This window comes from Sabethes cyaneus, chromosome 3 (genome assembly GCF_943734655.1).
Source record: "Sabethes cyaneus chromosome 3, idSabCyanKW18_F2, whole genome shotgun sequence".
NCBI classification, from domain to species: Eukaryota; Metazoa; Arthropoda; class Insecta; order Diptera; family Culicidae; genus Sabethes; species Sabethes cyaneus.
In genome coordinates, this window is record NC_071355.1 from 185985684 (window position 1) to 186011431 (window position 25748).

Sequence of the window (25748 nt, forward strand, 5' to 3'; positions counted from 1 at the left end):
GACCTTAGCACTGAAACAGGGTTCAATTTTCAAAGGTTAGTTTGGGTCAAAAATATTTTAGCCAATAATATTTTGGCATAATAATCAACCATTCAACCTTGGTTTTGTACAGATCTATACGAGATCTAAGTACACTAAAAGAAAATGCTATCATTTACTTTCGCAAATGATACTAAATTTTGTTCAATGCATACCACCCTTGAAGCAAAGATTTCCTCTGCTAACACTCAGCTTTAATTCCTATTTTTCTGCGCTCATATTTTTAGGTCGAAATAATCCCCACTGTGTGTAGCAGAGAACAAATATGTTTTAGCGATAATGTTCTGTTTTGATGTCGTTTTGAGAGCTTATAATTTTTAGTCATAACTCCAAAAAAATGCTCGAAAGGAAATAGTATTGCTCAGTTTATTTTCCCGAAACAGACAGCTACAGTAATGGGTTTGCTGAGCGCATGATATTTTGTACCGTTTTCACTCATCATACAGATATCCGGAGATTCGAATTGGCTCTGCTGCTATCTTACCTTGGACGTGACATCCGAAACTTCCCGCATGATTCTCTCAAATTCCGCTGTCTCCTCAGCCTGCTTTTGGTTGTGCAAGGCAATTTTCTCGCTGAATTTCCTCGGGTTCGCCATAGTTAAAACAATTAATCCTGTTTATTTTTTTATTCTTCCAGATGTGAATTTTGTTGCAAAACTTTCCTATCACCGGCCGGACGGGTATTCATCAAAGCACTTAGGATGGGTTCTTACAGAATCTTCCGATTTTTTGTCAGTATATAACACACACACTTTTTCGATATTTTTTTCTGGTAAATGCAATGGGAAGAAAATTTATTTTTGTATAAAATCAATGGTTAGCTTAGCAAAAAAGGATAGCCTCACTTTTACCAATACCCGTTTCGTGTTTTTCACGGATTGCCCTTTGAACACTACCTAATGCCAACTAGAAACACACTTCTGCAAACAAAAACGCATTTTCCTACGCATCCCGCAATTCGGAGATTGGCCCCTCAATCGAGAGAAAATGCAATAGCAGGCTGCAGCGTTTTCTTTCCCCAAGAATTTCCTAGAGCTGCAAAAAGTTCACCCTCCGACTCCGTTCGATGAAGGCCGCGACGAACGATAGAGGAACGGCGACGACGAACGGATAGGAAAAAAATAACTCCACAGAAAATTTTCTACTCAGCCATCGCCATCCGTCAGCCAGCACTTACTGCTTTTGCACTATTTTTCCGATACACTTCTGAATGAAATAACCCGAAGTTTCAAATGAAAAACCGTAAACTTCACCGGAAATCGGTTCACAGCACTGTAACCTGCAAAATCCGCTGCTCAAAACGCAAGGAAATATCTGCAAAATCCGAAAATTTTCGCTGTATAGCCCGTGAAAAAACTTCTTCGATCTCCTCTTCGCTATTTACGTATCTGTACAATATTTTTTCTTCTCTGGCTCTCTGCTGACTTGTGTGACTGAATTCGTTTTCATTTCGAGCAAACGAAATACTCACACGAATACGAATCCATCGCAGAATAATTGACAGCATGACAGCATTTGGCCAGCATACAGGCACCAATACTTTAAAATGCAATCCAAGAGCCTTGCGCAAAACTGATCTCAAAACTAAAATCAAGATCTGCACCGGGAACAAACCGAACAAACGGGACAATCGCTAGTTTGACATAGAACTGAAACAAACGTACCGTTTTTGTTTTTTAACCTGGTTTTGTTCCAACTTGACCACTGAATAAACAAGCATTTTCAGGTTGTCCGTGTATTGCTTACAACCGGGTTGAAACTGTGAAAAACGGAAAAACCCCAGAGCGAACCCGACGTCTAAGAAGTTCAACCCAGAGCGAAACTAATAGCGTTTTTGTCTTTGCTCAGGTCCAATCTAGGTTCGCCCTAGTTCCAATCGAACGGCAGTCAAAACGTTTGTTTTTTCACTCAGGTTGGACTTAGTTTCGCTCTAGGTTGAATTTTTTAGACGTCGGGTTCGCCCTGGGTCTTTCTACAGTTTCAACCCCGCTATTAGCAATAAACTGACAACCCGAAAACGTTAGTTTATTTTCCCGAAAATGTTTGTTTATTCAGTGGTCGGATTGGAACTAACCCAGGTTAAAAAACAAAAACGGTATAAGTTCAACCTGAGTGAAAAAACAAACGTTTTGACAGCCGTTCGATTGGAACTAGGGCGAACCTAGGTTGGATCTAAGCAAACGCTAGTATAGATACAGTTCGATAATGCTGGACATTTTTCAAATGTTCAACAGTTTGTTACGCAAATATATAACGTTTCTTAAATAAATAAGTTATAATATTTGTAGTTCCATAAAGCGGGGTGCGCTGCTGAAAAGAAAACAGCTCAAGAAAAAAATTCTTGCTATTTACTTGCTATTTATTAACTCCAATACAATACCAACGCGTATGCAGGAAAGAGAAGGAAAGTACGCATTGCATTCATTTGAGATGACATGTCACCACTCTAACAAGGGTATGTAATCATGCTATCTCTTTCTCATGTAGGAGTGAAGACAGCATCCTTCAACTAGTTCGCCGGCAATTACCCGCTTAGGCCAAGTAGCTGGCAGGCAGCCATGTTTTCGATGCCAACATGTTAGCGTTAGCGTAAACGAGAAATCATATATTCGCCACTCTTCACACAAGTTAGCTTGTCAGCTGTCAGTGGGGCCCATCACGACTCCTGAGCCCGCCTGATGTTAGCTCTCGTCAACGCAAAGTAAACGAGATAAAGGTGCTTTAGGCGCGTCCAGCAGAAATCGAACAAAAATCTGGTAGCGAAAGTTGCCAGGCATTCTGCCGCATTTCTGGCCGCCGTCACCCGTGAAAACTACAGTATCCCCCCGCTAATCCGACACCCAATAATCCGACGACTCAATAGTCCGGATCTCGCTAATCTGGAAAATTCCGAATTAAAACGTATTGTACTTGACTTCTTTCAATCGAACACTACCTTCGTTTGGCTTCTCCGTTAAAGTCAGAATGGCACTCTTTCTAACTAAATGGAAATGGTACACGGTGCTGCTTCTAACTACGTTCACTTTTGCCATGGCTATTATATTTTCATTGCTATTTTCATTAGGCTAATATGCTTGCGCTTATTTCGACACTAACTAAGAATTTCAAAGTATTTTGTTGACGAAATTGAGTATTAGGGTAACCAACGTATTTTGGACCCCCTCAACAGCTGAACATAATTTGGACACTTACAGCAAAATCAAATGGAAGTGTCCAAATTATGTACAGCTGCTGAAGGGGTCCAAAATAGGTTGGTTACCCTACCGCGTATAAAACATAGTTATTGCGTACTTACGACAAATATTTTCAAAAATTTCCGGAGTTGTTTACGTATGGATGTAAACAAAACCACATTTCAAACTCACACTGACGTCAGTTTGACTGTCGGATTATCAAGTCAAAATTCGCTAATCCGGCTATAAATTTGTCGGATTAGCGGGGCGGTACTGTAGCAGAAATGCAACGCTTGGTCCGCAAAATCTTGACAATTTCACACCCCTGGTAGGGATAGGGTTGCCAGTCCCTTGGGTCCCTTGTAATCAGAGGAATCGTTGGGTTCCATAAAAACGATAAAAACTTTCAGCCTTAGGCCAAAACGGTAAAAACATCCCAAGAAAATGTGCAGCATATAAATAAACGAAATAAACAGTGTTATAGTTTATTTTACAATAATCTCGTGCCAATTTCACAATAATTGGCTTGTTACATGGTTCCTGAAAATTATTCAATTCACTGGTGAGATGTTTATTTGTCAAACATTAAATTCATAGCAATTGAACAAGGTTATCGATCGCCCAGTTTTCTTTAAGGCATTGGCAACATCATGATAGAGAATTTGTCACAAAGGCGTATGGTATTTGGGATTAGCTGCTTGATACTGTAAGAATATCTTACATTTTACATTGAGAATGAAATACTGAAGAGCAATAAGATTACAGATTAACCATTGTGGTGTTGATAATTGAATCCAAATGGATGAAGGCTGGTACCCGCCGTCAAGATTTCATCATTGAAAACAATTCCACCTGCTGGATTCGAGAGACGTATGAAGTGATCAAAGATTGCCACCCGTGTACAGCGTTCGAGATTGCCAGTAAGACGCAGGGAGTCTGCGTTCATACCCACAACAAAGAAGTGCTTAAGTGCCTCAGCGGAGAAATCGTCACTCGAAGGTTTGTTTTCTTCTACTCTAATGTGCAAAATCAGCCAGAGACAGTAGTTTTTTTTAACTTTAGCTGTGATCGAGTAGCTTGGTTGGACGAGAAGCATTACTGGTCTTTTCAAATAACGGTTACGATTCTGGGAAGCCTATCTGCCGCAGTTTCATTTCTGCGACAAAAATCGTTGAATCGGAAAGCTATGCTAAAAATTCAGAGTCAACTTGGAGGCTGTTAGAAAATAAACTTAAAATAATGATTCAATTGTATTTAGAATACTTTTCTGAGTTAAATTCCGTCGATGAAACACTTTTAAAGGTGCCAGTTGAAAGTTACATACTGCTAGCACTATGTAAATATTTGTATCCTGTTGAGATTGAACGACATGTTCAGATTAATTTTGCTCAATGCAAAACTAATCGTGAGAGTCATGGGGCGATTGTTGTGAATGTAGGACAGTTTGTAGCTATTTTCTATAAAAATGAAAACTGGCCAAGTCCTGCTACATATTGTCAGTTGCCAACATTAAAAACTAATGATTGGATTATCTCTGGTTTATGTGGAATTTGTCGACGAATTGCAAAAAGTCACACCGAGTACTCTGAAAATCCCAAGCAAATTCTAGGCTTCAAAGGAAATACACTTTTAGCTCCAGCCGAGATATCGATGTGGACACGATTTTGCGAAGTTGATATAATAAAGTGCGTTCGTGAAGTACTGCAGCTGGAAAAATGTTTTTCCCTCACTTTACCGGAGGATATAGGTAAATTGGAAAGCCACCTATCGCAGCCTCTCAAAGTTCATAACATTTACAAACTGATCAATAACTTGCAAAACGTAAAAATATCCTCCCAACAGGAGTACGACAAATTGAACGCCAACGCCGAGCGTTTTGATTTTTATGCTAATCACAAGTTCGCTGAGGGTTACGAAAAAACGCTTGCTGACATAATCCTATTTGTTTGTGTAAATTTAATACACCGTCGAATACCGTTGGAAAACCTGAACGAGAAGCTGCCAAAAATTATCACTTGGTATAGACTTGTGGCATCCGATGATAATGGAGAACTGAGTCAAATATGTGATGACTTAATTTCAAATTCGCAACAGCTACAGCCAAACCTTGCGCAACTGGAAGTTAAGCAAGTCGCCGTGAAGGTCCCCGACTGTTACAGTTTGTACAAGTCGGACACGAAAAAGCTGAATCTTCTGGGTGAACGTGTGCTCACGACTAATCAAGCGGAGGTATTAAGCATTTTGAACAAAATTGCTGTTTTGAAGATCGACATAGGCAGTCTACCAAATGACCGGAATGTTAACCTGTTTGACTGGGAGACAGTGCCGCTCATTGCGAAACCCGAAGGTAAGTTGACGGACATTGTTCCACTAGGTTCAACATGACCTAATGACCGACTTTCTTTCTTTGCCCACAGGTGGTAAACTTCCTTCGAAGCGCCTGGAACGAAAAAGACATCAGCTAGAATGTTTGGCAAATGAAGTGATAGCTTTGGCTCGTCCAGGCGACATCATCGTTGACTTTTGCTCCGGTACTGGTCATTTGGGTATTTTGTTAGCCTTTCTCTTACCCGATTGCACAATATATCTACTGGAAAACAAGGAAGAATCACAGCAGCTGGCAATGGAACGAATGCAACGTTTAGGTCTAAGCAATATCGTTTATTTCCAGTGTAACTTGAATTATTTTACTGCTCGCTTTGATATCGGCGTATCTCTGCACGCATGTGGAATCGCCAGTGACATCGTTTTGGAAAAGTGCCTGCAACAACGCGCGAAATTCGTGTGTTGTCCGTGTTGTTACGGGAAGTTGAGCGAATCGGAGGCGATGCAGTATCCGAGAAGCGAACTTTTCCAGCAGTCCAGTTTGTTACTCAAAGAGTATCTGTGCATTGCTCATTGCGCTGACCAGACACATGATTTAAGCAACAGCAAAACCAATTTGGAAAAGTCACATCAAGGTTTCTACTGCATGGACATAATCGATAAGGACAGAGCCCTGCGTGCCGAGCAGTTCGGCTACAAAGTTTTGCAGAAGCGACTTAAACCAGAAAATTGTACCATGAAAAATAGAATGCTGATTGGGATTTTATGATACTACTGATTGCTTTTTCGATAAATAAATATTAGTTTATTTTTTAGTTCGCAGTAACTTGATACATGTGTTTTTTTTGGAGACTACACTGGACAAAACACCTTGATATAAAATGGCCTAACACTATATTCCCGGCAAATAGTGGTTTTTCCTAATATAAGAGTTCACTTCTATAACTACAAAACAATCATACCTACCCTAATCTTCGCCCGTTTCTAGAATGGAGCGAATGTTTTCTATCACATCTTCTGGAACATCCAGCGGTGTCTCGCCTAGCTTTCCCGTCTGCGGATCTATCACGTAAATTTCGTAGATGGTCTTGTCCGGCCGTGTTGTATCTTGACTTTCGACCAGTACGAGCGAGTTGAGATCGATGTTCTCCAGTGGTCCCAATCCATGGCTTTCCTCTTCTTGTGTCTCATTCGGTGTCTCCAACGACATCTCCTGCCGAGTAGTGCCCGAATTTGTCTCAGCAACAGATCGCTTGTAGTCATGGGGCAGATCCTGCTCTTCGGTCACCTTCGGAGACACAGGCCTATGATGTTCCGAAGTCATTTCCTCCGGTAAAAGCTGTTCGGTTTTCTGAACTGGATTTTGATGTCGCTGTGGTGATTGTCTGTCAACATTTGGAGAATCATGACACTCTGACGGTGGAGTTGAATGACAGTCATCCTGCATGGAAGGTGTCGGCGCTGTAGTTAAGGATGAATAATCTCGAGCGCACGAATCACTGGGGACTGGGCGTGCTACGGGCGCATTCGCAGGCATTGGCATATAGATTGCATCACATCCTTCGAAATACTTTGTTTCGAAAGAATTGATTTCGGTCCCAGTTTCATTTGCCAACGGTTCTCTGTTTAGTGAAGGTTCCCGGTAAATAACGGTTGTTTGGCTTAAATCATCCAAATTTTGCAACGTTATGACGTTTGACGATTCAAGCCCGTCGCTATCGCATGCTTCTACGAGACAGGGTTTCACTTCTGCCTTAATTTCATATAAACTTTTGGATTCATCATCTACGATATCGATATCCATCGATTCAATGTCCAGTGGAGGAGTATTTTTTGGTGCTAACGAACTTTGTCTCTCATCATTGTTTTGTGCTGTAAAGTCTCCATTTGGAATATACGGCGAATTGCAATTTGTATCACTCTCATCCCAGTTTGCATTATTTTTAACTGGTTGGATATTGCATGCATTTCCAGTTGATATCACACCGTGCGTGTCGTTATTCGCTATCGAAATAGCATCTTTCTCTGGATTGGATGGTCGATTGTAGTTTTCAAGAGGGCAATCGTTGTTATTGGTCGTTTTCTGTTTTCTTCGTCTAGGCTTAGATTCCTTCATCACGGTTTCTGTTTTACTCAATTGGTCGGCATCTGACATTACTCGTGCCGCTTTACTCACCCGCTTTTTGGGGTTTCTGTTTTTACTTTGATTCAGATGCAATCTGTGCAAACAACACTAGGTATAAGTTAGTTTTTAATCAATATAAAGTTGAAAACTGACCTTTTTGCCGACCGTTGCTGTCGAAGCTTTTCCTCCACTTCCGCTTTATTTTGTCGTTCCTGTTCACGTACTCTTTCAATTTCTTCGTCTTCCTGTTTAAATTGCTGTTTCAATTCCTCGATGTTAAACTCTTTAGGGTACAGTAAAGCCTTGTTAACCAATATCAAATTGAGCCGCTCTTCTTTTTTAAACTAATTGAAATGCATGCTTTTTAATTCCAAAAATATATTAAATTTGTTTTTAAATTACCTTTAACTTTAAATCTCTCCTACTTCGATTAGGAAATAACTGAATCATCATGGAAAAGTCAGTCCCAATCGTATGCAGACAACGATAGAAGCGTATCGTTTCCTCCGGTGGCCAGTCCCTAGTTCGTTTATATCGACTATAGTAGCCAGAATCTACAGAAAAAAAGAACGATTAACGGAGAATAGGATTAAATTTGACAACTCAAAACTCACTGCCGCTGAATTCGTCATCATACACAATTTCCGTTCTAGCCATCGTGTCACGAATTTCCTTTTCCCGCTCGTTCTCGACGACCAAGCTAGTCTCGTCTAGAATCATCTCGCCGTTAGGTCCGAGCTTTAGCTGCGGTGTAAGTTGTATCGCAGGCTTTGGTGGTTCCGGCAGAGGGGGCGGAGCCATCGCTGGGGCAGGGGTCGGGGATCGAGATTTGCTAACACTTCGTTCCCTATCGATAGCTTGCGGAAGATTTTCCAGAGAACCCTTCTTAGTAATTACCGCATTTTTCATGGGATTCTTGGCTGGATTATAATAAATCATGTCGAACATTGTAAGCGATTGCTTATCTATATTCTGAATGTTATTCAATCGTTTTCGCAAATCTCGTTTTGCTTCAGATGCCTTCTGCGACTCTTCCTGTTTGATTGCTTTTCTAGATTTCAAACTCACATCCGAGTAAGATTTATTTGATGTCATCGATTCGGTACGAATTCGCTTACGAGGACTATTCAAAGCATTTATATAGACAAATTTAGAGTCAAATTTCTTTGGGGAGTGTTGTTCCTCGGTGTTGACGTCCACTGGCGAATGTGGCACTGGTGCAGCCGTTGTTATTCGCGGAAGCTCTTCAACAGGTTCTGAAATTATAAGTTTATTTATTTCATTACCTCTAACGAAAAGGTTTAAACATACTTGGAAACTTAAAGGTATGCTCCTCAGTGCTTGCCGAAACAGATGAAATTTCGGGTGAAGCCATCGCCGTACCAAAGTCCTGCGCCTCCCGTGCACTCACAGCTTCTTTGATCGCACTAGTTGACCGTACGTTTTGCAGCTCATCGTCGGATTCTGTTTTTACATTAGTAATCGTTTTCACATCCTTCTCCGAGGCGACCGATGGTACTTTTGAAGCCCGACGAATCGATAGATTCGCCGCAACCTTAACTCGAGGCCTCCGCGTTGCCATGTTCAATGACTTTCCGAAATATTCGTAACGGTTCAATGGTTTAGGAAAGTTTATTGCTAAAATTACCGACAAAATCAAGTCTAGTTAAGCATAGCTACCTAAAGCACACTAAAATACCTGCATGCTATTTTAATTCTCAGATTTTAATCATTCCAATTAGAACTGTTTCGTCACTTTTCACCTAAAGCCGCAATGGTCACAATAATACCTTTCTACAAAAATTTCAAAATTATGAAATAGGTCTGAATCTAAGCACGATTTACGATCCAGCATGTTTTTTTTATTGCAAATGCAGCAGCAATTCAAGAGCAACATTTCAATAGGGCCCAAGTGCAAAATGTAAAAAAACTGGTTTTTTGGTTATAACTATAGCATTTATAAATATCTATAATAATATAGAACATCATAATTATTAGAAAACTATAAATGCCTGAAAAAGCAAATTTAAAAAAAGCCTCATAAGAAAACTGGCAACCAAGTTTTCATTTTGTGATTCGGCCCTTTTGTTCGAAAAAGCCTTTATGCAGTTTGTAAATTGATTTGCGTTCGGCCGTCTTGTCCATTTTGTTTTTTTGTAATACGACGCTTCCACCAAGCACTAAACCTATAGGATTGTGTATTTAGCGTATTTAGGTCTCGAACTAAGATTATGTACAATCATTTGGTAAGTATTTCTTGTTAAATAAACGCAATAAACTGATTCATGCTTTTATAGTATATGAAAAGGCAATTGAATAATTTGGCGATTCATGTAAATTCCTTCCGGCGAAATGCTATGCTCGTATTCGAGAATCAAGTTTCGCTATGGCTATGGCTTAACAATGCCGATAAGCACAAGAACGTGTATAGAACGAATACGAAGCAATATCTGAAGATTTATGTTCGGCTGCTCACAGGAAGCGATCGCTGTTTGATGCCAGAAGCAATGTACTGATCTAGTTGACCGTCGAAAATAATGCTAGATTTATCAACCCAATGCGCTATTTATTTCTGAAGATTGATATCTATCGACTTCAGTGTATGAGAATATCGTTGCCAGGAGTAGTTGGCGGCGAACATCTTTTGTCGTACGCCGAACCCGGTGATCGGTATGAAGACAACGGGAGTGTTTGTTTTCATTTCTAGGAACAAAGGAGTTGAAATTCTCTAGGGACGTTAGGACGCTATTGATGATACCAACGGCTCTATTATATGACTGATTGACATGTTTCACGGAATACCACCACATACGTCTACCGGTGAGTACTGATTTACAGTCTGCGCTTTTTTTTAAATTGATATCAATGTGCTTTCACAGGGAAGCTGCACAAATATAAATATAGGATTTTTAGACCCAGGTTCACATTTTATCTTCACGCAAAGCATTGATGGACGGAACTTGTGGAATGCCGATACCATGTAAAAAATTTGCGTTATTGATGGTAACCAACTGAGCCCGATTCAATTCAATCAACTACGGTTAGAAAAAAAAACGTTTCTGAAAAGTCAACCGAATTATTGTTTGTTAGTCGTCTTATATGTATATATATATATATTACAGTTAATTACAACTTTAACTTTATTAACATAAAGATTGGTTTCAAATTCCAAACTTTATACGTTAGAAAAGCTTTTATTCGATGTCAAGCCGAACATAATTGATCTGAATATGAAATGATGAATAATTTTAAAAAGTTATCAACGGATGTTTCGAGCAAAATGATTACAATCGTAAATTACGGTACCGCCTTGGCTTTCTTATGGCTTGAAGATGGCAAACTGGCGACTTAAATGAAAAATTTCATATTGAGATTGAAATATTAAAATTGGCTCCCAAAGCCTGAGCCGACTGGAGCTTTACTAGGGGAAAATGCGCGATCTCCACCAGTTTGTCTTTAGATTTTTCTCTACCGTGGACTTGGGAATCGAAGCTGAGCAAAATATTTTCTAGGTGTCCAGGTCAACCCTTTTGCATGGATTATGCGACTGAAAACTAATACCAGAATTGTGTCCTGGAGAGCATTTAGTTCCTATGATCTTTTTCAATTCTTCTGGCCCGGTTAATAAAATTTTTCGAATCAGTTGGCAATAGTTATGACGAAATTCTCTGTGACCGACATATAGAGATGGGTTCTACCCCAAAACCCCGTTTAAGTTTCAGTGCCAGCAATACTTTCGGGATTTGCTTTCAGATCTTCAATCGCAACACCGAACGAATTGACACAGCTGGATCTGGATAATTTTTGTCAAACACTAACCGCCAGCCGTTAATGGTTTTTGCGATAGCTAGTTTAGATTGATTCTTTGACGTAAATCGGCACTACTTAACGGGTGAACTTCAGCCTAGGCTTCGAAAATCTGCATAATAGTCATAAGATTTATAGATCAAAGCACAACTTTTTCATTGAACTGCCATAATTGGAGTCCTGACCAAAAGCTTTTAATAATGAATGGATCAAACCGTGCACAGCCGGATAGTGTTCGACATCGGAACGAAAAATGAAGTTCGGGTTCCTGTCCGGTAAAAAATTCTTTAGTCCGATCTCATTCCAGCCTGATTTGGCTCTGTTCTGGAACCGTACAGGAAGGGAACAGAGCTAAATCGGACCGGAATGAGATCTGACTAAAAAGTTAGTGCCGAATTTTAACCGGCACTTTAATTTTCGTTCCGATGTCGAACACTACAGCCGGATGACTCTTAATCGGCAGCTGACGTCTAATTGTGTCCATGTGTCAAGTTACCGTCTCTGCCACCTCTTCAATGTGCAGAATGCAGCAACTTCCGCGACAGAAAACTCACGTATTTGTAATTAACGGATCTCAATCTCATTTACAAGACATGCTGCTTTTGTAAATACGTTATTGCGTTATTTAACATAAATTTCTATAATATTTGAACATAATAAACTGGAGATGTATCTTTTAGCTATTTCCCACTGTTTCTGGAGGTTCATGATCAAAACAAAAAATTGGCCGAATGCAAAACATTGAATAAAAACAGCCTCAACAACGAAGTCATATCACCAATGACAGTAAACAAAAGCCTCATCAGAAAAGCCCAAATAACAATCAATAATCAAATCGGCCTTATGAAAAGGACCCTTCGCCGAAAACGTTATAAATACGGCCTAATGCATATTTTTGCAAATTACAAAGTTAATCAATGTTTTTTCTGCTAGTTGTTGCATTACACATTAAACTATTATGTTTTTGCATCAAAATGCGACATTCAATTCTAAGCAACACTGTTTATATCAAATGAGGAGTTAAAAAATGATGCTCAAGTTTCATCATCGATTTTCTCGAAAGTGTCAGTTTTGACATCGGCCTATTTGAAATGTTGCTCTTGAATTTTTTTATAGTTTTTCTGATTTTGACGTTTTCGATCCGCGTTGCTTGCCGTGCGAGGTTTGTATGGGAAAAAAAGGGTAGGATATATTTTCACTTTTTTTTTCAATGTATTATTTTATAATACGTTTTCATGCAAGTGTGAACAGGCTTAAAATCTTTTTATTGCTGTCGCTACGCTGCTTTACCCAGGAGGCTGATATGACGTCACATTTTCGTTACTCACATGAAAAAGGCGGCAAACGCAAAGCGATTTCACAAAACGAATTTATCTAACCATTTTCACAGCTTCATGTATTTCGCATTAATTGTCTGCCTGAAATTGGCTATGTGATGCTAAAACCTTGACTAAAATCGAACTAAAACTAACAAAATTTAACAATTTATACATCCGACTCGGTTGTCAGCTTGAGCCCATCTATGAAGCTGTCAGCTTGGGCCCGCTCTATGTTGGCTACGTTTTTTTTGTATAGGTTGGTATTGGAAGTGTCATTCCCGTGGCTTTACCATATACGCACTATACACGCCAAAAAAAATTATATATAACTCAAAATCAGGGGTGTGAAATTGTCAAAATTTTGCTTATACCCAGGGATGCCAGATATACAGACAAATCTGTATTATACAGTCTAGGGTAGCTATATATATAGAGTGGCGACAATGTCAAAATTGGAATGATAATTATCTGTCAGTGTCATTCCAATCGAGCAAACGACCAATCCAACGCGTATGCAGGAAAGAGAAAGAAAATAAGCATTGCTAGTACATTGCATACTTTTGGGATGACATGTCGCCACCTTGTATATAGTCGCTCTAAAGGTGCGTTTAAACTGGGCAAATTTTCGGTAACATGTGGAATGTAACATTTGGTATGCGACATGCTGCTAGTTGTTACTCAATGCTGCTTCTGTTACCACCTGAACATTTGTTATACGTTGCTATGTTGCTTGGAAACATTTGGCAACAGATTGGAAAAAGTTGCATGCCACATGTTGCCAATCTAAACGCTCCTTAATACAGACTTTCCGTTTTCTGATACAGACTAGAAATACTCATAGTAAGAGATATGCGGAAACTAAAGCCAATGATTTGGCATCAGTGTATAAAAACTGCCAGCACTTGCTTCGGAGCAAAATGCTGTAGCAGTGTGACCTGATTGTTTTCAACATAATCCGCTTCAGTTTTATTTACATCAATTTTGCACAATAGAGCAATATATCTTTCAACTTAATCAGTGTAAAATGCATTGCAAAGCTTTATACACACTGTGTCCGAGTATAATATTCAAGGCGCGTGACAATAGCTTAAGTAGATTTCATAACTATTTCAATACTTGGTAATCAAACATTTGAGCAAACAATTCTCGCTGCTCGATTGGCTCCCAAGATGGCTGCTTCTGCGTATCTCTCGCCTCTGAGTATTTCTAGTTTACATTTGTGAGTTATGACACTCGCCCTTTTGTTAATTCTGTCTAGAAATACGGTATCCGTTCAGTCTTCACTTCAGTGTTTTGTGTTTATCTTATGTCTGATGAATAAAAATTGGTTATTCTTATTGTGCAAATTACTGTTATTTTAAATGGTAAGTTTACTTATTTTTGTTCGTAATTTAGTCAATATTCGGAATACTAGCGTATAAACTCAAATCTGGTATGTAATTGTCTAAATTTGAAGGTATTCACAATCAGTGTTTTTAAAAATCCTGAAATCAAGTGGCGAAAAAAATAAAAGCAAAATATTTTCAAGTTACAGAACAACTAAATTCTCGTATTTGTGATTAATGGTTAAACTTCTGGTACAATTCGAGTCAGGGGGTTCAGGTCATAACTTCTTGCACTGCTGCATAAATATTCAAATTTTTATATTTTCTTCTACTTCGCTGGTGGGTTTCTACGGTTTATACTAACACAAAAAAACTTCGTAAAAAGTTACGTGACTTGCGGTCTCAGTATACTTCGTATGCCTGGCAGAACGTACTGAGCAGTGGTAGTGCTAATCTCTACATGTCCACAACAACAAGAACAAACAAAACTTAGTACGTACATACATGAAAGTTGTTTTTTTTTCGGTTTTTTCTTCAGGCAATACTTCATTTCTGATTTGTGGTATCGTTTAACTCACTGGCAAGAGATAAGATTATTGTTGAACAAAATAATAAGCTCCAAAGTGCAGGATTCAGTTGCTTCAGAGGTCAGCTACGATCAGTAAAGAACAGAGGTAACGATGGTATCTGCTAACGCGAATCAACTGCGCTATGAGGGCCGTGTGGTGGTTGTAACGGGAGCTGGAGCAGGGTTGGGTCGTGAATATGCTCTGCTGTTTGGTGCTCGCGGCGCCAAGGTCGTGGTAAATGATTTGGGTGGCAATTTTCATGGTCAAGGTAAATCAAATGCTGCCGACAAAGTCGTTGACGAAATTCGAGCTACCGGCGGAACTGCCGTTGCCGACTACAATTCCGTGGTGGATGGCGATAAGATTATTCAAACGGCAATGGAAGCATTCGGCCGGGTTGACATTCTGATTAATAATGCTGGAATATTGCGCGACAAAAGCCTGGCACGTATATCCGATGAGGATTGGAACTTAATTCAGGATGTACACCTGAAGGGTAGTTTTCTTACGACCCGTGCTGTGTGGCCAATTATGAAGAAGCAGAACTACGGTCGGATAATTATGACCTCTAGTAATTCGGGAGTGTACGGCAACTTCGGGCAAGCTAATTATAGTGCTGCCAAACTGGGATTAGTTGGACTGGCAAATACTGTCGCAATAGAAGGTGCAAAGAATAATATTCATTGTAACGTGATAGTTCCGACTGCTGCCTCCAGAATGACTGAAGGTATTTTGCCGGAAATTTTGTTTAACGAATTAAGTAAGTATATATTGCACCAAAATGCAAAAATATCTCATTTAATTTCTAACTACGTTTTCGTATGTTCACAGAACCTAAACTGATCGCTCCGGTTGTTGCCTACTTGTGTCATGAATCTTGCGAAGATACTGGCGCTATCATCGAAAGTGCCGCAGGCTGGGCTACAAAGGTGCATTTTGTTCGTGGAAAAGGTTCCGTATTACGCACATCGATTGACGAGGATGTTACACCGGAATACGTTAAAGCGGTTTGGCATAAAGTAACAGATATGTCCAGTGCAAAGCACTTGAATGCTATTGGTGAGGCTAGTCTCTCCTTGGTAGACGTTTTGGAAAACCTTAAAGAAGGAAAATATTCCGAGAATTCTGTTACTGAAACGTACAAATTCAACTTTAAAGACGTCATTCTGTATGCCCTCGGTGTTGGAGCAACCGTTTCCAATGAAAGTGACTTGCGTTTTCTGTATGAGAATCATCCAGATTTTAGCACAATTCCAACATTCTTCATACTACCTGGATTGCTGTCAGTAATGGGATCAAATTTAACTGCAAACGCTATTCCTCATGCGAGTTTTGATTTAACTAATGTAAGAATGATTTAAAGCTCGTAGGAACGACTTTTATTTAACGGTTTTCGTTTATTCTAGATATTGCATGGCGAGCAGTACATCGAACTGTTTGATTCGGTGCCGACGGACGGCACTTTGACCACCACGACAAGCGTGATTGACGTTTTAGACAAAAAATCCGGTGCTCTTGTGATTACACAATCCGATTCGTACGACGAAAATGGCACACTAATCGCTCGGAGTCAGAGTAGTACATTCGTTGTCGGTGCTGGAAATTTTAATGGGAAAACAAAAGCTAGCCCGGAAGTTAAAGCACTGGTTGCAAATCCCAAACGTTCCCCAGATGCTTCAGTTCAGATCAAAACTACCCGAGATCAAGCTGCCTTATACCGTCTTTCCGGTGATTTGAATCCACTCCATATCGATCCGGGATTTTCGGCTATTGCCGGTTACAAAACACCGATTCTACACGGTTTATGTTCAATGGGAATTTCGGTGAAGGCTGTTTTGAAACAGTACGGTGCGGACGATTCAAGTCTTTTCAAAGCGGCCAAAGTGCGTTTCTCTAAACCCGTTCTACCGGGTCAAACCTTACGTGTGGATATGTGGAAGGAGTCGAACAATCGTGTCTGCTTCCGCACGGTTGTAGTCGAGACCAACACCGAGGTTCTTTCTGGTGAGTGCACTTGATTGCTTATATTTTTGTTTATTTGTTTATTTTTATATGTAAGGTAGGTATAATTGTGTATATTGCGTAAGTGCCATTCGACACTTTTACTATATATTCATCAGTTGTTTAAATTACTTGATTACTTTTTACTTCGGCAAAGCAGCATTGCCAGCTCAAACAGCAAAACGGTTTGACTGTTTGGGATGAAATATTGCTGATATGTTAGACACCATGCAAGGCATTATCATAATAAATGAAGATGAAATGAAAGTCATGATTATAAAACGTGATTTATCTTACCTCTATACCCTGCAATTTGTTTCATTTTTTAAAGGTAGCTTTAATTATACCCTTAAATCTGATGAAAAGCCACATTTTTTCAAATTTTTTAACTTAACAAATTTTCAAAAATATCCAAGGGTATGAAATGGGGAAGGCAACTAGGAAGAAGCGCCCAACATAGCTCTAGCCATCCCAAGCCCCTACCTAGCGCCTCCACGTGGCCATACCTGGAAATACTTCAATTTGTATAATTGAGTAGCCAAGCTAGGAGGTGCGGGGTCGTGCGGTTTTCAGTTCCTAACCTTACAATTGTAGTTTTAGGCAACCATTAAACCACACGACTTTATTTTCAAGTATTATATGATTTAAACTAATATTTTTGGCAAACTAATCTATTTTCAGAAAGCGAAATAAGGCGCTATATCCTTGGCCAATTGCAGCCTGGCTTCTGGTCTAAATACCATTAGTTCATCCCTGAGGGTCCGGAGTATCACTTAACCTTTATTAGCAAATATACTCCCAACGATTGTAAATAAATCATTATCTATGTATACGGGAAGCGTTTGGTACGGGAGGTCCACGCTTTCTTCCTTCCCCTTGATTTCAAGGAGTTTAATGGAATTAGATGTTTTTTCTGGTTCCACTTGATTCCTTGGAATTCTCTCTGCGGTACATGCTGCGCAGTTGGCCTGGCCGTTGACAAGAAAAATGATTGATTCAAGTAATCGTCATTTTCCAGGATGCCTTCAAGAATTGGCTGCGTTAGTGTGAGATTAGATTAGATTAGATTAACAAATTTTCAAAAATATCCAAATTTAAAATTTTTTTTAACATTTTAAAACATTTTAAAACTCAAACAAAGGAAAAGAAGCAAAAAAGGAAGTTCGGTTGGACAAGAAATCTATGATATATCTCCTAGAATCACAGATCACACTGAACAACTCCTACCGCAAAAGACGCGGAAAGGTCGAGGATGCATCCGCACGAGACTCTGTATTGGATACCCGGCGGACTAGTACTGCTGCACAGTCCCTGGGGAAAGAGCATTAATAGAAACGAGATAAAAAACTACTCATTGGTAAGTGTTTGATGCACGCTGAAGCATCGCAGCCCCACCGTACTGGAAGTTAGAAGAATATCGAAACTGACGGGATTTGTCGCCGACTGCACAAGAGTGTAAAAGAGAAAGCAATGAAGGAAAATGATCACAGAGCGGACAAGGACCATACGGCCCATCGCTTGGGAACGAACATTCAAATCACAGATCGTCACCAGCAAGACAACCCCTAAAATAATACCGCAAACACAGCGGGAGGAAGCCTGCACCCGGAACCACTCACCCGAGTTTCGATACACTAGTTCTCCCGCACATCGAAATCGCAAGTAATCCATCAAGAGATCCAATATCAGAACAGAGCCCAATGTGTGCCGGCGGACCATTCGGTATTTCCACAATCTAAATAGTCTGGAAATGTTAATCCGTGACAAAGCACCGCTAGTTCTCGTACTGCAGGAAATCTATCGTATTCCCCCAGATATCATGAAAAGAACGCTCGGAGCAACATATAACTGACTTCTGATTCAAGCCAGTAACGCGTACCATACAGTCGCTCTAAGCATTAAAATCGGTACTCCTCATAGACACCGAGTCGCTTGGATACTGACTTGCCGATTGTGATAACAAAGGTAATGACTCCTTTTCAGACAGTCATCGCTACCGTGTACCTGCCATGCCAAGAAATCCCGGGCCTCAAGACGAAACTGAGAGAGGCAATCCGGCAGATTCCGGAACTACGTCTACTTGGAGATTTCAACAGTCATTATCCAGTATGGGGAAGCGAAAAACCGACTAATCGAGGATCCGTCGTTGTTGACGTCATTGAAGAAGCCCAGCTGACGTTATTAAATGACAAATCTCCCGCTTTCTTCTGAGAAAACATTCACACTGTGATTGACGTATCGTTGGCCAGTCAGCAAGTATCACCATAATTGGGCTGAACTTCGACGTCGGTTTGATGGCCAATCGAAGGTAGTTCGGCCACTTCAGGCAACAAAGTTCGTCGTTTCATTGCACTTCGCTATACATCAGAAGAATCAGTCGGTAGTGTAGATTTTTTCATCAGGGATTTTGATAACTGCACAATGAGATTCTAATTTACACTAAGAGCAGCTTCTCCAGGTCGCATCGAAGTTCCGCCGTCAGGTGATCAGCGGAGATCAACGAGGATTTCCGATTACTGCAACCCAGTGCTATACGCCAATAGGTGCTGCCGAGCTTTTATTTTACTGCCAGCTGCCAGAAAATCCTTCAGATCCACTTGGGCGATATCAACGCAAGATTGGTTTAAACAATGCGAACGCGTCATGGGACGCCATGGCTTAGGAGAGATGAGCGAAAAGCGAAGAGCTTTTTACAGAGTTTTGTGGTCACATGGTCATTGGTGGATCGCTCTTACCCCATAAACCAACGCAAAAGGGCACCTGAGTTTCTCATGTTCCAAATTGACCACATCCGCATTAGTCGAAAGTGGAGTAGAAGCATTCTTGATGTATGTAAGTGCGGCACCGATATTCATCTGACCATCACTTTGTTAACGCTGAGACACGCGTGCACGTCACATGTGTTCCGCGACGAAAGGAGAAAGTTGGATGTTGTTACGACGTTCGCCAATTGGAAAATCCCGAGATAAAAAGTGTCTATGTCGATGGATGGATGGACCGACATCCAGAACGCCTTCAACACGACCAATGCCGGAACCATTGATAAAATCTCGGAACCATCGATCTCGGATAAAACTAGGAGGAAGATCAAAGAGTAGAGAGAGGCGGCTAAGACAGCTGTTCGTCAACGATACGCGGAACTGGAGAGGGTTGTTAAGCGAGCTTGTAGGCGGTACAAGAGAGCTTGGACTAACCCCTTACCGAAGATGGAGAAACCGCTGCCGCAAATGGTGACATCCGTTTATTGTACGATAATTCTCACCGGCTTAGTGGTGCCAGGATGAATACTAATGAGAATCCAGAAAATGATCGACGCTACTGTCCGGCGGCAGCAAGCTTGATTCCGTACTGACCGATCATGTATAATAGTAGTAATCATGTCTGGGGCGGACTTAGACGTAGGGGAGTTCCAGAGAAACTCCATCTTATTGAGGCTCAATACGAGGTGTTCTCGTGCAAAGTGTTGCACAATGGCGCCTTGTTGTCCTACCCTATAAGCCAGTGATGGCCAAACTGCGGCTCGCGGACCGTATGCGGCCCCTGAAGCTGTTCCGTGCTGCTCGCGGACTGCTATGGCTGAGGATGGAGGAGAACTATAGAATAAATATTTTAATGACTGAGAAGCATCCTGGTTAGTCGTGATGCCTCCTACATGTTGTGGAGCTGAATGCTTTCCGGTATGAATGCTATAGTGACGGCGAGTGTTAAATTTTGTTATGAGCAGTAATGGTCAGTTTCCGTTGCTCTAATGAAATGATTCGATTTGATCCGCAACATGCCTGCGGGATAGCGGGCCAACAGGTTAAGCAGGTGGATGCCATTCAATATCTAGGGAACATAGGTTCCCTATTGATGTTGTACTCTAGAAAACCAATGACCTGAGGTATTGCATCGATTAAAAATCACGAAACAAGCATTCCACATATAGCAATCTCAAACCCTAATTTTTCCTATTAAATTTGTTTAAAGTTCAATCTAAAGATGTGATGTTGGCGTGACAATTGTAAGATGTTTTTTTTTTATCAATAAGAAAGAGTGGAGCTTATCTGGAATTTTCGGTTGTGAGAGTGATAAGATTATTTTAATTGCCAGCTTCATTTTTCGAAAACAAGATAAACATTACCCCACAAGAACTCACTTTTGGCAAAGACACATTTTAGAACAAAATGTACAAATCTTTTTCTTTAAAATAAAAGATTCACTGTGAAATAAATTTTAAATAAAAAAATAGAAAAAAGGTAATAATAGCAGACCATTATAATAGCATCTTTGTCAATTTTGAAAAAAAAAACTTGCAATTCATTGAAGTTGCAGAGCGGCTCAGTTTTAATTTAAAACTCTAGCAGACAACAGATCATTGTATTAGTTGACCAGGTAATAGTTTGCTGCCGGCATTTACTACTTCGAAGTTCGAACAGATGGATACACGTACATTATGTCCGAAAACGTGTAGGGTAACTTTCCCGATTCAGGGCAAAAATAGTATCATAACAGAAAACACAGACAGGCAGTGCCTTTCTGCCATTCGTCGTGTCGATCCTGTATAAGTCCAAAACCAGTTTACGCACCTTAGAGAGCATGATTATAGTGCCAAAGAACACGCACACACTATTACGAATCGAATCAAATCTCCATCCTCTGCTGTCTGTCTGCTGAATTATTCATTCGTGATATCGGTTCATACATTTTCCGATGAACTTGCGGTGAAAGAAATTAAAGAACTTCCTTTTCTACTGTGCAAGTTCAAGGCAACATATTTGTGTAGTTTAGCACAGAGAAATTTGTGAATTCGGGTCAAATTATATGTGAGTATAATCTATTGGAACTTAGGAATATCAACCAACCTTCGTGAAATTTAATTTAATCTTATCTCGGTCAGGATTATACAACGATTCATGTTGTAATAATCATATCGTTGACTTTGATAAGAATGAAATCGCTCGCAAATCGTGGCTTTAGGTGCGTGACTGAGCGTTTATTCAAATAAAAATAACATTTTTGCATTATAGGTTGACTTTTAGACTCTGCCACTTATCGTTTTCTTCCTTACAGTGTTAGTATCAGTAGTGTGTCTGTCATTTAGAAGCAACGATTTTGTGAGCGAGTCAATCAGTTGATAGCAGCAATACACAGTGAGGGCCACACATTTCAAGCGAGAATAGTTTTATTTATCTGTACAGTGTCGATGCTAATCCATTCAGTTGGAGGTATTATTTATACATACTAAGTAGTTTCTTTTGTTTTCCAGGTGCATACGTTGATTTCAAGAAGATTATCGTAAAACTAAATATGACAGCCGGACAAAGTCTTCAAAGCGATGCACTGTTCACCGCGATTAAGGAACGCATCGCAGAAAATGAAGCCAAGGCTAAGTCTATCAATGCTGTTTTCCTTTACAAAATCACCGACGCCGGAAAAGTGGTCAAAGAGTGGGGTAAGTACCCACTGTTTTTTCTCTAATTCAAGTTGAAATAAATTTGGACTTTTTTTTATTAATTGCTTTCTGCAATTATAAAAAATTACTCTTAAAATTCTTGGTATGATTGGTTTGTCTGTTTGCTGATTGGAATGCATGCGTACGGTAGTTATTTCTGAATAACCTTCAGTATCTGTACTTTTCGGGACATAATCTTTCCAGTACTCGACTTAAAATCAGCCAAGGTATACGAAGGTCCAGTCCAAGGCAAGGCCGACACTACAATGACTATTTCCGATAGTGACTTTGTTGATCTGGCGATGGGTAAACTGCAGCCACAGGCAGCATTTATGAAGGGTAAGCTGAAGATCACCGGCAACATTATGCTGGCACAAAAGTTGGCACCTCTATTGAAGACGGAGGCTAAGCTTTAAGAAGGCATTATATCAGTGATATATCGCTACAAGCAAACATTCTGTACGTTAAGTTGGTGAAGTGAGTTATATGTTCAAAACTTTTATGTTAGATTTTTTGTAAAAGCATGCTATTGAATATTGAAAAGATGATTATTACTTCCAGCATGGAAGCCTGGGGCAATATATGGTACCGCTAGAATCAAGAGCTGTTCATTGGTACATGAAAGAAATAATCCTTTCCAATCCCTGAAAAAGTTCAGTGTGTCTAATACGGATAATAAAATTTTAATTCAATCCTTCGGAAGCTTTGTTAAACTAAAAATACAATGATTCTTATGCTAAATGCTTATCAGAGGTTTTCAATTTTGGATTATTCTATTCTATTGAATTGATTGTGCTTATATATTAGTTTGGTAAATGGTTGTACATGTGCAATTTGAGGTCGTTAACTTTTGTACCGTGAGGCGCCCTAATTTTCGGCGCTTAATTCCGTGCACCAGGTATTAAGTCAACATTTTCCCAGCAAATCATGCATGTTTCTGTCAACATCGTTCGAAAGCTTTCAAAAGTTTGAAAGTAGCATTCCTTTAAACATTTATCGATTTAAATTTAAATACTTATCGACATATTATGTATGTTTCGGTTCCAAAAATTTTGTCACATCTCGTTTAAATAGAAGGTTAGCTAGCATTCTGGTTGCCAATCCAGTACCTATATAAGTACACAGTGTTTCAGCTAAACATGGGAAATACGGAATGAATCCCGTACGAAAACCAAAGAATTATCGATGAGCGGCGCGTAGTGATAGCTGTCTTTCAAAGCTACACCGCAGTAGAATGATAGAGAATTGTTAAATAACCCTCCCGTACCGAGGAAGAATAAAATGCGGTTGCCAATGGTGATGTCCGCGTATTGTACAATATTTCTTAATGTTTAGTGGCATTAGTATGAAAATTACAATGCCGCTAAAAGAAAAAGCTGGCCAGCTACAAAATAACCATACAGACCCGTTTGAACGCTTTCGAGTTTCAAATATCACTGTAACCCAGAGTCGCTAATCCTCTAGTAGCATACAGCTGTGATCTGTGCTGTCTCAAGAACTTGTTTCCATTAACTCGGTCCTGAACTACTCGTAGGTAGCCAATTCATTGAGTGTCTTGACATCTGCAAGAAACCTTTACGGAACTGAAATTGAACAGCATTATATGCTGCAGCAGAGTGTTAGATATACACTACAGTTCAAAACCGGATTGCTTAAGACTGGTTCAGCCTTATCAGTTTTGATGATCCATCCACGGCTCATCGATATCTGGGAAACCGTAACTTTTCTTGCGGACTGGATACAGTGCATAAAGAGGTCAAAGCCACTAAAAAAGAGAATTATTAATATGTATTAATCTCAGAGTTCTATGCGAGATGATTCCTAATTGACGTTACACTCCAACGCCAGCAAGCCGGATTTCGTGTCACCGACATTTGTGGACCACCACCTCACAACGCGCTTCATCATTTTGGGCAGAGTAATTGAAAACGGTCACACGAACGAGGTTCCACGGTACTAGCTTGTCCTATCTTACTCGGGGCACGTTTGTCTCTCAGTCACTTGTGCATCCGTTATTGTAACGAAAATTCTTAAAATGCAAGCAATAAAATCCTTTTTCTTCATTTGAATGTGTTTACCCCCTTTTGTCAGATCTCCTGTTGTCACACAGACGCTTGTAAATCTGTATTCTTTCCGATAATCCCTATAAAGCAAGACAAAGCCTTTTTTACGTCAGCCCAAGCTCCTACCTAGCCCCCCCCCATTATTCCAAGAATGAAATATTTTTCTTTCAAACATCTTATCAGTACCTTTTTCTACCAGGGATAAATAATAACCAGCAAGTTATGAGTTTCTATTTCAAAATCATTGAAGTTTTTGGCACCGTCGCTTATGCGATACTTCAAAATGGAAAACTTGTTATCGTTTGACAATTCAATATCTTTAACCCTTATATATTCCACCAAAAATGGATTTCTGTCTGTCTGTCTGTCCGTATGTTCCTTATAGAATCGAAAACTACTGAACCGATCGGCGTGAAAATTTGCATGTAGCGGTTTTTGCGACCGAGGAAGGGTTTTATGATGGTTTCACCTAAAAAGATCTTTAAAAAAAGACATGTTTTGAGATAATTGACAATTTATGATTTTATCATGTATTTGGAAAGCTTTTTCTTAAAGTGTAATTGTTTACTGAAAATACACTTAATATACTACAACTTTTCCTTTGACGTCATTTTCATAAAATCAATAGTTTTCGAGAGTGTGGCTATAACTCACAGATTTTATCAAAATCACTGATCTTCCATCCCTGTTCGAGATAGAATTTTTTGAAAAAAATAATCTCATTTCTAAATATGCTCTTTCTAAAAGTTACTCTTGACGAAAAAATATATTTCATGGAAAATGATTCGGTGCGTGATTGTAATCTATTAGCAAAACTTCATTGCAATCAAAAATAGTCGAGACAAACCGTTTGCAAGCTGGAACAAACTGAAATTGCTCTGAAACAAAATTATAACAAACTTTGATATCAGAACAAAACTTGTAATAATTCTGTTAGCCACATTATTTTGTCTGATCAAAAATATAACAAATTATGTTATTTCTATCTAATTCAGATATTTTTTTGTTACATGTTTGTTATAATCATTTACTTGGGTTTTGACCCGCAAAACCAATTGTTCTAAAAATTTGGTGATATATTTGCAACATAAAAACCTCTAATTTGATGCCAAAATAATATAAACTAGATAAATTATCTTCGATGAAATCGTTATAAATTATTGTAAATTTTAATGTGTCGTATACGATTGCTCATAACTTTCAAATTAAATGGCCAATCAAAAACAAATCAATAGTGATTTATCCGGCTAAGTAATATAGCAAATGCAATATATATTCAAATGAGACTAATAGCGCATAAGTCGGTTTGGTCATCTCTGAGAAACAGACGGTAATTATTACCTTGTCAAAACAGGTTTTTAAGCATAACTTTTAAACTACTTGTTGGTTTTCAATAAAACTTCATGAAAAATTTAGTGTTAACAAGAGCTTTCATTTGGTATTTTGATATAAAGATCGTTGAAATCGGTCATGTGGTTCCGGAGAAAATCGTGTCAAGTAGTTTTCACAACTCAAAAGTGATATACTACCCAGATAACCAACAAGCACTAGTATAAGCAGTAAATC

General features: G+C 39.5%; 4 protein-coding genes across 7 annotated transcripts in view; 2 read left to right on the plus strand and 2 right to left on the minus strand.

Moving 5' to 3' along the window:
* LOC128742198 (uncharacterized protein DDB_G0283357) overlaps positions 1-1401 on the minus strand; it is a 55294-nt gene extending 53893 nt beyond the window's left edge. For 2 of the 4 annotated variants that reach the window (XM_053838471.1, XM_053838468.1), the window contains exon 1: positions 524-1401. In XM_053838471.1, the coding sequence (XP_053694446.1) occupies positions 524-637 (114 nt within the window). In that variant the 5' untranslated portion in view covers positions 638-1401. The remainder of the gene's footprint in view (positions 1-523) is intronic. The other 2 variants (XM_053838470.1, XM_053838469.1) reach the window with 2 other exon arrangements.
* A 2952-nt stretch (positions 1402-4353) lies between these two features.
* LOC128744368 (glutathione S-transferase C-terminal domain-containing protein homolog) lies at positions 4354-6359 on the plus strand. The gene is made up of 2 exons (XM_053841328.1): positions 4354-5561; positions 5632-6359. The coding sequence occupies exons 1-2, from the start codon at positions 4454-4456 to the stop codon at positions 6306-6308; spliced, it is 1785 nt and encodes a 594-aa protein (XP_053697303.1). The 5' UTR covers positions 4354-4453; the 3' UTR covers positions 6309-6359.
* Positions 6349-9500, minus strand: LOC128744367 (uncharacterized). Its single transcript, XM_053841327.1, has 6 exons — positions 9364-9500; positions 8976-9302; positions 8279-8920; positions 8067-8218; positions 7818-8008; positions 6349-7758 (listed from the first exon to the last, which is right to left on the minus strand). The coding sequence occupies exons 2-6, from the start codon at positions 9244-9246 to the stop codon at positions 6507-6509; spliced, it is 2508 nt and encodes an 835-aa protein (XP_053697302.1). The 5' UTR covers positions 9247-9302; positions 9364-9500; the 3' UTR covers positions 6349-6506.
* A 4580-nt stretch (positions 9501-14080) lies between these two features.
* On the plus strand, positions 14081-22710 carry LOC128741535 (peroxisomal multifunctional enzyme type 2). The gene is made up of 6 exons (XM_053837420.1): positions 14081-14154; positions 14654-15444; positions 15516-16030; positions 16091-16688; positions 21934-22119; positions 22324-22710. Exons 2-6 carry the CDS (start codon positions 14796-14798, stop codon positions 22533-22535), a joined length of 2160 nt encoding a protein of 719 aa, XP_053693395.1. The 5' UTR covers positions 14081-14154; positions 14654-14795; the 3' UTR covers positions 22536-22710.
* Positions 22711-25748: the final 3038 nt, after the last annotated feature.

Bases quoted from the DNA above. Each gene is read 5' to 3' on its own strand.
- LOC128744368 (XM_053841328.1), top strand. From the start codon at position 4,454: ATGATTCAATTGTATTTAGAATACTTTTCTGAGTTAAATTCCGTCGAT. The intron at 5,562-5,631 runs GTAAGTTGACGG...CTTTGCCCACAG, and splicing joins GCTCATTGCGAAACCCGAAG to GTGGTAAACTTCCTTCGAAG.
- LOC128744367 (XM_053841327.1), bottom strand. From the start codon at position 9,246: ATGGCAACGCGGAGGCCTCGAGTTAAGGTTGCGGCGAATCTATCGATT. The intron at 8,921-8,975 runs GTATGTTTAAAC...TTATAATTTCAG, and splicing joins GCATACCTTTAAGTTTCCAA to AACCTGTTGAAGAGCTTCCG. The intron at 8,219-8,278 runs GTGAGTTTTGAG...TTTTTTCTGTAG, and splicing joins TGATGACGAATTCAGCGGCA to ATTCTGGCTACTATAGTCGA.
- LOC128741535 (XM_053837420.1), top strand. From the start codon at position 14,796: ATGGTATCTGCTAACGCGAATCAACTGCGCTATGAGGGCCGTGTGGTG. The intron at 16,031-16,090 runs GTAAGAATGATT...CGTTTATTCTAG, and splicing joins CGAGTTTTGATTTAACTAAT to ATATTGCATGGCGAGCAGTA. The intron at 16,689-21,933 runs GTGAGTGCACTT...TTTGTTTTCCAG, and splicing joins CAACACCGAGGTTCTTTCTG to GTGCATACGTTGATTTCAAG.